At 42.7% G+C, this 17,094-nt stretch overlaps 1 protein-coding gene across 1 annotated transcript in view; it reads right to left on the bottom strand.

The window, feature by feature from the left end:
• The window catches only part of MAGI1 (membrane associated guanylate kinase, WW and PDZ domain containing 1), a 578,793-nt gene that overhangs the window by 37,942 nt on the left and 523,757 nt on the right, over positions 1–17,094 (bottom strand). The window contains 1 exon segment of the mRNA XM_032458123.1: positions 5,865–5,896. Coding sequence (XP_032314014.1) covers positions 5,865–5,896 — 32 coding nt within the window.

The raw sequence follows: 17,094 nt of genomic DNA, 5'->3' as shown, positions 1-17,094 counted from the left end.
AGAATTTATACCTGTGTATCCAGGAGTGTGTGTTTGTGTATGTGTGTGTGATAGATATTAATCCAATAATCATAAAAGACTGAGGACAATATACTGCAATGTCCTTTAGATAAGTAGGTAGGAGACGCCTCTGGAAGAACAGCCACTGAGGGAAGCAGCATGTGCTGTGTCTGCAAAGCAAAACTGAGCTTGGACTGTCTGAAGAACAGGGAGGAGAAGAGTGTGTCACAACAGGGGAGCCGGGAGGCTGAGATGAACTTGGAGACCCCAAAATGCAAGGGCTTTGTGGGGCAAGGAGTTTGGGTTTCAATTCGTAGTTCAGGGGCAGAGAAAAAAAATGTGACAATGAATATATATATGTTCAAGTATAACTGCAAAACTGCTCTACACTGGAATTTGACACATTGTAAAATGATTATAACTCAATAAAAAATGTTTAAAAAAAAAAACCCAAAACTGTCACTTATCAAAAAAAAATTTTTTTTTAGTTCAGGGGAGGAGGAATCCATTCATGACTTCAAAGCAAGGGTGGGTGGGCCAGGAGCCCACTTACTTCCAGGAAGTTTGGTCTGGCTACTGGCTGCTGAAAAGGGTGGTGGGGGTGGGAGTAAAAGCCAAGAGCCAGTCCAGAGGCTACTATGCAGACTGTCTGAGGGACCCAGGGTGGTTGGTACCAAGGGGAAAAGAAATGACAAAGGAGAGGGACAAGTAAAGGCAAAGGACAGTTTGGTGCCATATTTGATAGGCAATGCTGAAAGGCTGAATGGGGGAGAGAAGGAGGTGAATGGGGAGGGGCCAAAGGAAGGGGGAGAGGAGGGGGAGGGAAGGGGGAGGAGGGAGGGGAGGGGACCAAGGGAGAAGAAAATGAAGGGGGTTGCGGAGAGAAGGAGGGTAAGGGGAAGGGAAGGGGGAAAGGAAGAGATCTTAGAAACACAGACCTCCACCTCCAGGTCTCCAGCTTGAAAAAAAATGGTTGGAAAGGAACACCACATACTGAGATGAATAATTCCAACACTAGCTGTTTTCACTATGCAGATAGTTTTGAAGCAAGATTTTTTTAAATTTCTGAATAGCAAATCAGGACCAACTAGGAAGAAAGAAATGGGTTCAGTTGTGAAAACTCCACAGAAGTCCTTGGCCACACACAAGCTGTGAACCTGTATCAGAGGACCTTTTAAAATAAACCTATACCAACCTCCCTAAAACAGATGATTTCCTTATTACCGACAGGCCAGGGAAACTGGGAAGATGCAACGGACTCTATAAATGGAAATGGTGGGGAAAAAATCAGCTCATTAGTATTTCCCAGAATGATTTCAAAATGGACGTACTTATAAAGTGAGCTGAAAATATTTGCTTGGAACAGCAAGTGAATACAGGCAGCACTTAGGAGCTTAAATGATGAAAAGAATTCATGTGGCTTAAAAATGACAAATCGATCCATTTTAAAGCAAAATTATTTACAGTTCACGTATCTGCCAAGGCTGAAGGCCACTGCAGCGATGTACGTGGACAACAGGAAAAACTCCAAGTGCTGATGAGGTATCAGGCCAATGTCATTAGAGGTTGCATGAAAATCAGTCTCAAAAACAAGCCAAAGCAGAGGACGGTCCTTCACTTTTGCCTCTTTCTTTTAGCATGTATGGGTCTAAGTCAAACGATTTCTTCCCAAAAGGCAAAAAAGAGGAGTTAATGGAGAAGAAAAAGAAGGTATTGATTGGATGTGAAAATGAATTTTAAGCTCAGACTGGATGTTTTCATGGAATCTACTACAACGGCAAAGTCTATTTCCTGGGCTTCAAAGGGCTGAGGGTATGGCTGCTGTGTGCAGTGGCAGGCAACGGGACTGACTCCAGTAACCATAACCCTTCTCCCATCTACGACTCTCACTGCTTCTCCCTGTAGCTTGGAGCTTTGGTGGATGGTGTTATTGCCCTGGTTCTGGGACAAGTGGCACTGGGGTGCTAAGGCCACCGGGAGGGTTTAAGAGGCAGCATTCAGGAGGATTCAGGTCAGGGTCACTCACTGTGTACACTAAGCAACCTGTCCGCCATATTTTTTAGTGACTAGCTGTCTATGTCCTCAGCAGCCCTTCCAGGGGTGAGGAACAGAGGGCAATGGAACAAAAACCTGTCTCTGTTGCTACCTTTCTGTTTGCTGCGTTTGCTTAAGAGATTTCCCCGCCCATCATTGGGTGTCCCCTATGAGAAAACTTTACATAAGAAGTTTTGTAGTCACTGGGAAAATGTTGTCTCCTTAGTGAACACTTTATGCTGTTTTTAATCTGAAAATAAAAACTAAGTAAATACTGTGGTTCCCTACATTGCATAGGCTGCTGGAGAACTTGAAAGAATTCCATGGCTGCATCACAGCATCTAACTCAATCTTGGGTCCTTTTTATGGCTTTGTATGGCGACTTCCCTTAGGTCATTATAATTAAGAGCTGAATGATTTTCATTACGTGTGTCCTTGGTTCTACGTTATATTTCTGCTTTGTTACCTTTTGAAAGTATATGCTCATTGCACTGGAGGCCCCATGGGGAAGGTCTGTGTGGATGTGCCTTGTTTATGTGGTCATCTGTCTCCCCCCAGTTCTGGGAGGGCATGAATGTGTTCTGTTTTAGTTCCTGTTGTAGACGAGTATTGGGTCTGGGATAAAGGAGATACTCAATAAATGTTTGTTGATGGAACAAATGCATAAAAAATTTTGGTGATTTGTGACAATGAATCCTTTCTGTGAAAGCAGCAATCAATAAATCATTTGTCAGCTCCAAGAAGAAAGGCATTTCCAGTGCCTCACACCAAACCCGACACTTAGCACTTTCTCAGCACCAACCTGCTGGATGGATGGGTGGATGGATGGGTGGATGGATAAGCGGATACATGGACAGATGGACAGATGAAAGAAGGGTGAAAAGGAAGTACCAGTTGGGAACTGAACTAGTGAGAAAACACAGGTGAATACTGACTTTAAGTTCAGGGTTTGGTGTGATATTTAGAGTTTCCGATCCTCACACACCAAGTCCTTGTGTGTGATTTAGACCAAGAGTCTTCACTGAACAAGTTTCCAGTCAGGATGATTAAACTGGGCCCCACAATCAAGCTTCCCAGTGAGGCCTAGAACCTGACAGCAGATATGTCTTATTTTTGTCCCTGCCATTTGGTTAAAAAAAAAAAAAAATCTCCGATGTTAGGGACGTCTAGGCATTCAATTAGTAACATTTTATGAAGACAGCCATCACCTCCCACGAGGATATCAACCATCAATTTAACATTTAAACTAAATCTAGTAGGTGAAATTGCTTATTAAGGGTAAGTTATAGAGGCTATCCAGAAGGGGAAGTCAGATCAAAAAGAGAAGTCCTTCTGGGCTAATAAAAACCCAACTACTGAATTATTGAAAATATTTATAGGAAAAAAAAAAGGTACCAGGGCAAAGGAAGCTGTCAGTCACATAAGCAAGCCAACAGTGTTGGGAACTTCTAAGAATAAAGAAAATACATGGTCCAGGGTGAAGGCAGCATCTTCTCTGGGCTGCTGGTAACTCAGCGTATCACAACCCAGGCTTCAGCAGTGTGTGTTCCATTCTGTGGCCGGCAGAGCTGACCCTATCTGTCTTTATGTGAATGGCTTTCTGGAACCACAACATCTGGCTTCCGCGTGGACTCCCTGTGACCCTACCAAAAAATTCCATCATCATCTGGCTCTCTGGCAGGACTTCATCAAAATTCACACTGGGCAAGGGAAGTCGCTCTCAATTCACCTGTGCAGAAGTCCCACTGGTCACAGATGCGAGCGAAGCTCTACCGGCAACAGCAGACCTTGGCTGATAGCCCCCAAATTTTGTACGGCAGCTGCCAGAGTGTGCCAGCAGTGCTGTGAAAACCATCATCCCTGTCCTGGCAGAGAAGCCAGCAAAGGACAAGCCCCAAGCCGGGGGCTTGTTCATTTCTAACCCAGCAATACACCAGTCTCTTAGCTTGTGGTAATTAAGAGCCAGCAGACTGTGGGCAAAGCAGTTAAGAGAGCTTTCTTCCTAGGAATGCAGCCTGAATAATTGGCTTGCGGCTTGCTAATGACATGGCTTCCACAAAAATAAACGGTCACAGGGAATTCTCTTAACTGACTTGGTGAATGCAGGCTCTGTACCTGTTTGATACCCTTTGAGTTCAGCAGGGAATTCCAAAACACTTCGGGGGAGAAGAGATGCAAATGAAGCTACAAAAATCCTTTTGCACAGCAAGTTTAAAGGGGATGCAAAACAAAACAGAACACCTTGCTACCTGATACCATGCTGCCTGTGCAAAACTGCTCTATCTCCCCCAGTGTGCTCCTTGTCAAGACTCCATTCCATGTGGAGTGTGTAAAATAAGTCTGCATCACATAGCAGGCTCGGGGGGTGGGGCAGAAAAAAGCATGAGTCCTGCTAACTCAAGCTCATGTGACATACCTTACAGATTTGCTGCTATTTTTTCTGAAGGCTGAATAGGTTTCTAACTATGACCCAGGGATGGGAGACACATATGCATGCCTGTACACACACACACACACACACACACACACACACACACACACACACTCACAGGCTTTGGCATCTCTGTGGTTCCAACGCAGAAACCTACCAGCACTCTTCAGCCTGGACATTAACACAAAATGACAAGAGAAGCAGCCCCGAAATCACATGTCCCCATCACCATGGCACTATGTTTCACTGAAATCACATCAATTATTGCAGGTTCTTCTCTTTGGAGAACTTAGGAGCGGGGCTTAAGAATGCAGGCAGCTCCCTCTCTCATCTCCAGAATAAACTTCTCTTCTGCCTCTCGCGGCCAAGCTTGGAGACAGGTGGAAGGAATTCAGCTGCAGCACCTTAAATTGCAAAGTTTTAAAGGCTTTCCATCCCTGGATGGCGGAAGGCTATCAATTTTCCCGCGCCCTCGTATTCTAAGCCACAAGGAAATACACCCCTCTTCGTCCTAATGTTAATAATTTGGGAAGCTTCTTTCACCCGGATCGATTCCACAGGCATCAGAGTTCCAGATTTTGAGTTTTTAAGTAGCATTTTAATTTGTTGTCAGTGCCCCGGGAGCAGAAGCTCACCAAAACCAAGCAAAACATTAAAGCCTCTAAGCTATTAGCTAACATGTCAACTAGGTAATGCATCTTCAGGAAACCAGATTAGAAAGGACAGCATAACATTGATTTTTTTTTTTTTTTTTTTTAAAGAATCCTATACCTGCAGCATAATGCCGCTAAAAGCTGGCAAAACAACAAAGGACGTTTCCACAGCAAGGAAATGTCTTACTCTTAGTGCTGGGGCATCTTCCATGTGAGCACGGACATATATACAGGGCAGAGCAACTCTTCCGTAAACCTTCAGGCTTTCAATTTTTTAAATAATTCATCATCCAATGTATAAGAAAGCTTAGGGAGAGAATCTATCCATGTGAATGGCTGGAAACACCAGTTGAGAGCAATGCTACCCAGTAAGCAGGTAGGTGTTTTTTGTTTTTGTTTTTTCCCTCCTCCCAAAAGAAACAATAGCATTTGTATCAAGTTAAAACATCTAAGAAAGTCATGCATTCAAATGAGAGTTGTGATGCATTTATATGAGAAGATTCCAAACATGCATTCGTTATCCAGGCTCCTGCAGACTGCCTACAAATCACTAGACAGCTAAAGACAAACCCCAATACCTTCTATACCAAACGGATCCCCAGAACTTAATAAAATGAGCCCTGGCTGTCTCCTCCATCCACTCTGAAACACATTTAGTCAAGTCCAGCCAGACAGCGTCCCTTCCCACCACCAGCCCCCCAACCCCACCCCCCAAAACAATCATCAAGTAACTGACAAGTCCTTACCGACTTTGGGCTCTTCTTGGGAACTGGCAGCCCTGGAAAAAATGCAACAAGAAGGGAAGGGGGAAGAAATCATTAGCATATGAACGTTACCTTTTCCTTAAAGAACAATCCCCAGGTGTTTCATGGCAACCTAGCCATCTGCAGAGTTATGTCAGATTTCTCCCCAGCATCGGAGTTACCAGGCTGTTCATATCGAATCAAAGCAGAGGGAGGAGGAGAGCGAGAGGCAGGAGATCTATCTGCATTAGCTATGCTGACTTGTACTGCAGCAGCCTGGAGGCTGGGAAAAGAAATTCACAGACCTCAGCGGCCTGGGAAATTGAACACTTGGACAGAATCTCAAATGCTCTTCTGGATTAAGAGAGACTTAACTTACAATTAAGTCCAGGATATTTCCTTTCCATACGATCCACTTGTCAATTGAAACGGACCAATCACGAACAGAGGAAGGGGGTGTATATTTAGCTTCAGAGAAGTACATGGTTAAGATTAATTTTTTTTTCCTTTTTCTTTCTTTTTTTTTTGGTCTTTTCTTTCTCTCTTTTTTCCCCTCTGCCTTTTAGGAGAGGAAATGCTTTCTTTATTTGGATGAGCTGAGCACCAAAACAGAGACACTCTTCTGCCAACACAGAACATAGATCCAAGTTGGTCTAGGACCCCCTCCAAATCACAATCACACCTCTCCACATGTCACTCATCCAAGCACACGCCTATTCAGTTTTCTGGGACTCGCCCCTCAAAAGCAGGTTGCTGGAGAGTGAAAAAGAGAAATTTCACAGAGCTGAGAGAAAAAAAGAGAATAATGGAGACAGTGAAAGGCAGGGGAGGAAAAAAGTGCTCCTTGAACCTAGCTGGCTCTCCCAAAACCCTGTCTTTGGTGAGAGGATGAGACCTGGAAGGGACCGCTGATCTCACTCCTAGAGAAGTCTGCAGCCATTAGGGGCAGACTTATGGGAAATTGGCCACCAAAGGAGCATAGCAAAGGAGGGCTGGAAAGGAAAATAAAAGCATTTATCGGTGTTTTAAAAGTAATCATTTCTGCAAGCTGCCTTCTCACTTTTTTTTTTTTTAATTTTTGGTTTGAGCAAACATAAGAATGCAAAAGCAGGTTCCAACTATAGTAGGCACAATCCAGGACCTGATGGATTGGGATCTGATGATTCTGCACTGGAAATTTCAACCTTTTTTAGGAAATGATCTCTGGGTGGTGTGATGATTTCAACTTGGAAGTGACTTGTTAAGCCAGCAGCTGTTTAGTTCAGTGTGAGTAACAGGAGGCAACAGAGTGGGGTGATGAAGGGGAAGCCACCCAGAGGAGCACTGCTAATGTGCCGATTGCAAGAGACGTGTGACAGGGACCACTCGTCCTCTCCTCTGGCACAGCTCATCACATTACCAAAAGGAGGTCACCACGATCTGGGACAGTGGCTCTTAGACTTCACAGTGCCTAAGGAGGAGGTGGCAGCTTCTCATCAATGCAGAATCCCAGGACCCACCCTGAGCATCCCAGGAATCTGCAGTATGAACATTTCAGGAGATTCTGATGCAGAAGGTCTGAGGACCCCATTTAAGGCAACTATGATACAGTAGAAAGAGGATCATTACTTTCGGGTCTTGCGAACTCCGATAGACAACCTTCATCGAGTTGTTCTGAAGCCTTCTGTGCCTCAGTTTCTCAGTTTATGAAATGGAAAGATTCAGGCTCATTTGCACAAGATGGTTGTGATAACTGAACAGACAAAATGTTTAAAAGCCTCCTACCTCGGCCCTCAAATGTCAATCCTTTTTAGCTTCCTTTGCTAATTTACACCACTTAGGAAAAATAAGAAGTCGTTATGGTTATCTTATTCTAACTAGGACAAATCATTTGCCTAGCATGTTAAAATGCAAAAAAACACTGTAGGGGAAATATTCTGTCTAGGGACGAGACTAACTGTGCTGAGCAATCTAGAGGTGTCATTTTTCCTAAAAATAAGTATTTGGCACCTTTATTTGTTCATTAATGTGATTCCCTTAAGGAATTTTATCAAGTTATATTAGGGTGGGTCACTGTGTACACTTCAACATGGGATAATAGTCCATCTTTAAATACAGATTTTTCTCTAATTCATACTGAACTTCTTAGTTAATTGGAATAACACTTCACTGTAGTGGGCTTTTACTAAACTTGATTTCTCCTAGGCTTCCAATACAACAATTTTTAAAGAATCTCTAACTTGTTAGGAGGAAAATGACTTCAATCCACGCTCTGCTAATCATTTATAACTCTGATCATCTTAAATTTCCAATTTCTTAAGATTTTCATATATAAAATAAAGGGCGTTTTAAATTTGCTATCAAAATGATAACACTCGCACACACATTTAAAGGTTATGGAGGTAACAGGATGCTCAACGCAGTACTATTGGTATAAAGGGAACCTGGCAATGACTTTAAGTTCTAAATAAACTAAGGGATGACCAACCTATAAAGCCATCTGCAGAGGTTAAAAGGCATGAGCTGTCTCTATGGGTAACAGTATGGATGGTATCCATGAATGAGAACAGGATGAGGTAAGACGGGCGGGTACAGCAGACAGGTGTTCAGCACACTCAGACACACCCACCTTCCATGACTGTCCACATGAAACAGGTAACTGAAATATTTCCAGTGGGGAAAGAAGAGGCAGGGATCACATGGACTCATTTGAACAGACTCTGGCCTCAATCTAGAGTTTTTTCAAGAATACCATATTTGCATCTTGCCGAGGCCAGAAAATACTAATTAAAAAATAAACATTACTTAATGAATGGCCCTTCCCTTAATTGTTCAGAATCAACTGTTCTAAAGCTTATGGGGTAACCAGTTACAGTCTGTTTCCTCTGAAGCAGCCGTCCATGGAACATTCCAAAAGTTCCAGGCTCAACTGACAAGTTGCATTTTACAACAAGTAAGAACAGCTTCTTTTCATTTAAAGAGGAATCTGTTCTTCTTTGCTGGCTAGGTGCCAAAAAAACCTTTTTTTTTTTTTTTTTTTAAAAAAAAGCCACACCATTGACAGGAGCCAAAAGTGGCCACAGATTAGTATTTAAAAAGTCAGAAACCAAGAGACTCCACTTGACAACATGAAAAAAAAAAAAAAAAAGAAGAAGTCAAAGATTTGTTTTAGGCCCATATAGTCATTAAATCTTAAAATCTAATGAATATGAATGCTGGCACCAAGTTCCTGATGACAATTTATAATTTATTTCAGCCAAAGCTATTCAGATGGACTGGAAACAGCCGGGCAGACCTAACGGAAACCACTCCAAAGAGATCACTGTTTGGGAGAAATCTCCAAGACTGAGAAATCACAGGAGGTGGCTCTTGTCTGGCTGGGGTGGTCTGCGGGCCATCCCCACTGGACGGGCGACAGAGGACAGCACAATCCCACATGTCCCTGGTTTTCCCCAGGACAAATGCACACTGTGTGTGCCAAGTGGCAGCGGGAAGCTTGTGTTGTAGAGCTCGTATCATGGATTACATACGAGCATACTGGGCAGAAACAGCCTGCTCCCTTTGGGGCAAGGAAGGGGAACTGGGGGAAGAAATCCCTGGAGAGAACCATCTGCTCTGAGAGCCTGGAAGGTGGCAAATGCTACTTCAAAGGGGCCCCAGGAAACTTTCATGGGAACGTGCACCTTCCAAGTGTGAGCCTAAGTGTGATCTACAGAAGTGAGAAAGGCTTGGGACCTGAATTTCTCAAGTTCCTGATGAAAAAGGTGTCCCTCTGGAGAAAACAAACGGTAATTTCTCTGCTGGTGGCTGGGATCAGACCAATTAACATGAAGAGGAGGAATCTCTTTCCTTTTAAATATCAAGGCCATAAACTAAGCTACTAAACATGTTCTCATAGAACTAAATGGCAAATGTTATTCTTGGTAAAAGTTTATAATGGTTGGACACAAAAGTTTATACAAAAAAAGTAAAAATTTAACAGAACACGTAAGCATTTGGAAACAAAGCCGAGAATGTTACACAGCAAAACTGTGTGTTCTGCTGCTCATGGGATCATGGGGAACTTTATTACCTATTTTAGTATCTTCTGCAACAAGAAAAGCTTCATTTATTAATGAACATACACACACATATACATACAGATTCCACAATAAACAAAAGTCTACAATGCCTCTTTATGTAAGACAAATGCAGCAAATTTCAGAACATTTTATCGTGCTTTTAAATCTCTAGAGCCATCACTGACCTCTACGTCCTCCAAGAGTTGGTTACTTATTCCCAAAATGAATATATACATATAGAGTTTCTTTAAGCATCCTGTTGAGATTAAGACTTGTGTTTGTCCTACTGACTTAATGGAAAAAGGAGAGATACCAGATAGCTCAGCTGGGCTGTCAGGGGAAGCCAAACAGAAGCCAATCGCTGCCACTGGGGCACCGAGATGAACAAAACCTGAGACGCTGGGAAGGAGATTGGACTTCCTTGGACCCAATTTCCTCCAGGTTTAAAGGAAGGGAGAATGTCAACCAACCTCACCAGCTGAAAGAATCAAGAAAAATCATGCCAAGGGCTTTGAAGGGATGAATCCTAAAATCACTGTCAAATGCAAAGTATATCTACAAATAATAAAAAAAAAAGTACTATGTCATCAATTTCCCTTTTTTTTTTTTCACTGTGATATTCATTTCCCTTTGCACTTGGTCTCTAGATTGGAGCATTTTAATGGAAACATTTGGTTTCTTCCTTAGCATTTAAACACCCACCACTCGCTAATCCACATGGCATCTGACACATGGGATTCTTTAGAGGCTTGCCCAGCAGAATGCTGCATTAACAAGTGGACTGGTGCTCAATAAGGTAATGCCATGTGCAAAGAACAGGGAACTTATATATATATTTAGAGAGAGAGATTGAGAGAGTGTTCACAGAGCCCACTGAAAGCCCCAAGAGGGAGACTGTGAGAACTTGGTCAGGGGCTAGACTTAGATTCCAGAGGGTAAGACTACTTCGAGCACATTTTCATCTCACACACTACTAGCCTTCTCTCTTATTCTGAACCTATCAGTGCCTAATCCTAAATGCAGGACTCAAAGATTAGAGCAGACTTTAACTCAGGAAACTCATCATTACGAGTTTGTATTAAAGGAGTAATCAGAGAGTTTCACACAAATGTATATAAAAAGATGCTCAACACAGCATTATTTAAAGAAGACAAAGTGGAAACAATCAGAACTTCCAAGGACAGAGGAATGAGTAAACATATTGTTATATCAATAAGATGAAAAATTATGAATCCATTAAAAACGGATTATAAAAACAAGAACATTTAGTGACATGGGAAAAAGACAAGAAAAACTGATTAAAAACTGCCATAGAATAGAAATTCATTATTAAGAAATAGATCTATGTGTATGATGTATGTATCTCACTCACACACACACACACACACACACATATGCATCATACACCCAAAGACTAGAGGAAAATGTATTAAAATACTGTTTCTGAATTCTAGGATGAATAGGTGACTCATATTCTTCTTTTTGGTATTTTCCAAGATTTTACATACAATCCAGCTATAACCATACACAGGTAAGCATTATTGAACAATGCAGCCATACTGAGGACGCTTGGACAATGGGATGGACTTACTGGCTGTAGTGCAGTGTTAGACTAAAGAATAACAGAGTTCGTTCTAGCTCTCTCTTGGCTCAGTGAACTGCCATTTCTACTCAAGTGTCTGTGCTACTTAATTACTGGGCCATGGCCTTGATTGAAAATGGGATAAAAAGCTGTTAGAGCCTGTCTCGAGCAGAGTTGCACAGAAGCACACGATTCAATATGGCATACAAATTCAATACAGCCTCTGAAACCTTGACTGGCGACTCTAAGAAACCCATTCTATTGAGGTCGACAACCCTCAGGTTAAAGCCTTGTCCAAGCACGTGGCTATGGTGTTAGCAGCTATCCCCAGAGTGACGGTCACTTCAGCTCAGTTTGTGCCTCTAGTAAGAACAATAATGTGCAAAATATTTTATCTACAAATAGAGGGGACCATGAGAAGGATTAAGGAGAAAGGGAAAAGTGGCTTGCTTCCCCTTTCTTGAGCAGATCTAAAGGACACAGCTAAAGGAAATCTGAGGAGAGATACTGCGTTCAGGAACACTCCAGAACACTAATACTTATCAGCAAAAATGCTGCAGTATGAAAAATTCTGAACCTAGTAGGGAATGCTTTTACTGGGGAGGAGGGAGCAGTATGATGATGGCTCAAAATACTGAGAGATCAATGAGGTAAAGATGGGAAGGGGTGCAGGAAAAACAGGGAGAAAAATCTGTGATTGCCCTGGCACTGCAGAATTGATATTTATTTGACTGCAAACTCATGGCTCTAAACAATTAATGGCCAGTAACCTTTCTTAAAAAAGCCATCTGTACCGTTCTCTGTCCATTAGTTTTTTGTTTGTTTTAATACATAATATATAAGCCATGAAATAAATTTAAACTGCCTTCACCTTACCAGTGAAATGCTAATAAAGACAGTTCAGAAAGTGAAAAAGGTAGGTAGCGTCAGCCTTAACTTTTTTCCACTAAGGGCAGGAAGAAAATTAGGAAAAATGCACTCACTCATTTAAGCAATCTGGGCTAAGTAAGGACCTACTATGAGCCAAGAGCTGGAATGAAATAAAGCAGTGAACCGAACTCCCAAAGGGCTGCTTTCACGGCGCTCACATTCTTTGGAAGACAGAATAGACAACTTTGCAAATAACTTTGAGTCATAACTTTGGTGATGAAAATGAAGCAGGATCCTGGAACAGGCAGTGCTTGGGATTCACCGCTACTTTCTACTTGGTAGCCAAGCACGTCTTTCTTGAAGAGAGAGTATCGGAGCCATGACCTGAATCTTGAGGAGGGTGCCTACCCATCCATGCAAGTTTACTGAGCCCTGCCATGTGCCCAGCAAAGCATGACTGAAGAGATAAAGGTAAATCAGACACAGCCCTGACCTGGATGAGTTCATAGTCTGTCTTAAAAAAGAAAGAAGCAAAGCAACGATTATAATTCAGTATGGTCAGTGCCAAGGGCCATGATGGAAGGGTGCGCCATTGCTCTTGAGAGCATGGGAAAAGAAAGCTTAGCCAAAGTGAAGAAGGGGGCAGAAAGGACAAGGGACACTGAAGAGTCCTGGGATTGGGGGCAACATGCAATAAATGATGTTTGATTGAATAATGGTGATGACCTTCTTGTAAGGTTTTTTTTTTTTTTTTTTCTAAACTAAATTGTTTGCCAGCATAAACTCAAGGCCAAGTTTACACTAGAGTACATTTCCACAGAAGGACCTTACAAACACAATCTTTCACAAAGTTGTATCCATAAAAGAAAGTGAAAAATGATTCTAATTTAGACATGTTTGATTTTTTGTTTCCTCTTTCCTCTGGCCCAATACCATTATCAACCCTGCAGTATAATTTTTCAATGCAAATATGATACCAGCTGCCAAGAAGAGGAGCTTCAGACTGAATGTCTCCAAAAAGATGAAGACATTCTTTCCTTTGGGGAACCTTATAATGGTTATTATGAAATATTACGGCCATCATAATTTAAGGAGAAGGTTGGACTTCAGAAGTACAGAATAAGTAGCTCCCAATGCGGTGTCAGTTGGCATTGTGTTAAGAAGATTAAGAATAGAGTGGTACAGCTTTACAGCTACGGAGAAGTCGGCTTCAATTACACAGTACATATAGCTTAATAAATATGTCCCGAAGAGAAATAAATGGCTTGCGAGGCTGGTGATTGCTAATGGTTTACGGAGCCTTTCCCCTCCAAGTCATGAGCCCTGAACTGGCACAGGTGAGGAAAGGCCTGGAGTCACTGGGCTGCTCAAAAACCCAGGTAAGATGGATGGACTGTCATCATGCAATTCCTGAGAGATAAATGCTCACTTCAGAGAAGGTATCATTGAAATAACACGGACAGTCCTACTGTTGCTGACTTCCGAAACTCCGTAATACACCTTGAAGGGTCAAACACTCAGCCTGTCATTTGTTAAAAAGTAAAGAAATATAAAGGGGGGTCTTTTAAAAGGAAGAGCTGAGGGCAAAAATCACAGGAACTGAGAGCTTGTCTTTGACACCCATTTATTCTTCATAACTGCTGTCTAAGTGCTAATATCATCCTTATTATTACAGATGAGAAAACTGAGACACTGATGGTTAAATAACATGGCCAAGGTCACACGATCAGGTGAGCAACTGACAGGAGACTTGGTCTAATGCCAGGCCTGAGCTTTTAAACACTGAACTAACTACACAGTCTCATTCAAAGGTGCTTCATCTATCTGGGATCACAGGCCATTAGGAAGGGATTAAAATGCCAGTGTTTGTACCTGCAAAATGCACTCGCAGCAAATTTTGCATACAGCTTCATGGACTATAAGGATATCGGTCGGTCCACAGGTCAGTGGATCCAGGTATCTTGGACCCATAATTGTGATGTGAATTTAGGGAGAGAGTTTCCTTTCTACAAGTAGCATGGGAGTCTATGCATAGTCAATCTAGTTCTTAAGATGTCTGTGACAGTTTACTCCAAGTCACAGTATGGAAATCATTGAGCATCCAAAGTTACACATGCTAAAATAAAACAAGATGGGTAGCTGATTTGAAGGCAATGAAGTCTTCAAAGCCACACAACTAACAGGTTGGCTGGACACCAAGTCCTGTGGAATACTTTGGAAAGCTTCTAAGTGTTTTAGCTTGAAAATGTATTCTGACAGTAACTGATAACAGGATCTTTTTTGTTTTTTTTTAAATAGGGGGTAGGGGAAAAAAATGGAGAGAGCAAAATGGAGTGAGTTACAGCATCTTCTCTCCAGGAGGAAAAAGAAAAAGAACCGTTAGCTTAAAAAGCCCACTAATTTGCCATGAGGTACTATGAGACTGACCTCCCTTCTCGAGACAATATTCCCACCAAGATCTCCTTTTAAGGGTGAATTAAGCCAGTTTTTCAAATGGTTCCAGGAAAGCTCTCTAACTCTCTGTGGGTTGGAAACGTTTGTAATTTGGGTATTTGGGCCTAAGATCTCCCCTTAGTCTATAAATGCTGCTACCTCTGAGGAAGACGCCCCGGCTGGCTTTCCTACCACCTCGATGTCAAATGTCAGTTGCTTTTTGTGCAAATGCTTAAGGGTTCGCCCTGTTTACACTCATTCTTCTTACCAACCGTTCATCAAAGTCTCCCCAGGATAGGAGAGACAACAGGTCTCCAAGGCAGTCCCTCCAAAGTTAAAAGTTTGACTTTGAGCTGCAGAGGACGTATGGGGGGAGGGGCGGATTATGAAACAATAGCTCAAAATAGCTCATTGAAAGAAAAACCTGACAAGGATTCTTTTTCTGGGGTGGAAAAACAGGATGCTGTGTGGGCCCTTATTTTAAGGTCACTGGCCCCAAAGGGAAACCTATCACTGTAATTGGTGCTGAGATGTTTCTAGGTTAAAAAAAAAAAAAAAATACATGCCAGGTCCTTGACTTCAGGATTACTGACTTTTAGGATGATTCTTATCCTGGCTGCTTATTTTCAGCAATATAAATTAGGCACAGGGCCAAGTAAGAGATCCAGAAAGGTATCCCAAATTTTATCCTTACAGGACACCAAACCTCTAAAATCCAAGGTCCTTCTTTATCTTTCCCGCCGTGTTCATCTCCATAATGTAGCCTGAATCCATCCATGATGTCTGTCCATCCCCACTGCCACCACCTTTTCTTGCCTAGGTGACTGCAAGAGCCAAAAAACTGGTCTCTGTTTTATTCTTCATCCCCATTAATCCATTGTCCACACAGGGGCCAGAGACATCTGTCTACAGGATAAATCAGATTATATGGTCTCCTGACTGCATGTCTCCATGGCTTCCCAACAGCTTCAATGCAACACAGTCTTTTTCTGTGTCCCACAAAGCCCCCCTCGCTCCGACCCTGCCTGTCTCTTTAAATCCTCCCTCTCTTCCCCCCGACCCCGGGCCCCAGCCAGGCTGGCATTCTCCACTTTGGGGGCTGATTCCTTTCATTCCTCTCGGCATTTTCACTGGCTGTTCCCTCTGCCTGGAACACTGTGCCTGCTGATCTATGTGCAGGCAGCTTCCTCTCATCACCCAGGGCTCTCCTCAAATGTCACTTCTTCAGAGAAGCCCTTCGGGGATCCAGACCATTAGCAGATCTGAAGCGACCCTTCTTGTCGCACTGTATTCACATGGCCCAGTTTGTTTTCATAGACCCTGCGATTCTCTAAAATTAATATGTCTGGTTACTTGTTTGCTGTTTATATTGTTTATTATTATCATTTGCTTGTTTATTGTCTCCATTTCAGGGACCTCATATCTTAAACTAGGGCTAGTCTCCCAGGCCTTGAACGGTATCTGGTCCCCAGTCCAATAAACATCTTTGGAAGGAAGGCATGACCGTTGGGAACTTATGAAGTGAGTCTGTGTCTTGAGGGCTGCAGGAAGAGCTGATGAGGCAGAGGGGAAGGCGGCATGGCCTTTCTTTTGATCACTGTCATCACTGCTGTGACTACTTAACAGCCGTGGTCCTTGGGCTGCTCCTTGATTTACTGGTGAGCTGCCAGGCTCGGCTCAACTCACCGCTGCCTCCCTGCACGAGGAGAGCAAGGTTCCGCTGTGCCCCCTTGTGTTCTAAATTCCTTATCACAACGGATAGGAACGGCTCAAGTCACAGAATTAACTCGAGGCTCATCAAGCAACCCCAAGCCCGGCAGCTTCTGGTCCCAGCAAATCAGCGTGTTCTCAGGGACTCTTTAAGAGTTGAAATAGATTTTCAGTTAAGGACACTTTGACGCCTTTCCTTAGAAAAGCAACTTTTAGGACAACACTGAGTTAAAAAGCTCCAAATGCCTCACCGTTCCCGACAGAAAGCAAACACACACTGATGAAAAAAGATTCTTTCAGGTTCTCTCCCTCAGCCAAATCCACGAATCTCTTAAGCAGTTTTAACAGGATCATTGGTGTGACAATCACTTTTCTGTCACAATGTATGTTTGCCAAATAGGAGGGCAATTTCGCCGTCTGCTCTGTAAGGGCGTCTATTATTTGGCCATTTCAATTAACTTCATTACCGAACTGCTTAATTGCGACGGAAGCCACCCCTGGCACCGTATCAAACTTTACTCGGATCTCTTAAATTTAGAAAATCGTATTAGCCTTGGAAAGCATGGGTCACAGTTAACAACAGCAAGGTGATCCGACT

The sequence above is a fragment of the Camelus ferus genome, chromosome 17 (genome assembly GCF_009834535.1).
Source record: "Camelus ferus isolate YT-003-E chromosome 17, BCGSAC_Cfer_1.0, whole genome shotgun sequence".
Lineage (NCBI taxonomy): Eukaryota > Metazoa > Chordata > Mammalia > Artiodactyla > Camelidae > Camelus > Camelus ferus.
Note: the sequence above shows the minus strand (reverse complement) of the source record. Positions and strands in the feature narration are given on the sequence as shown.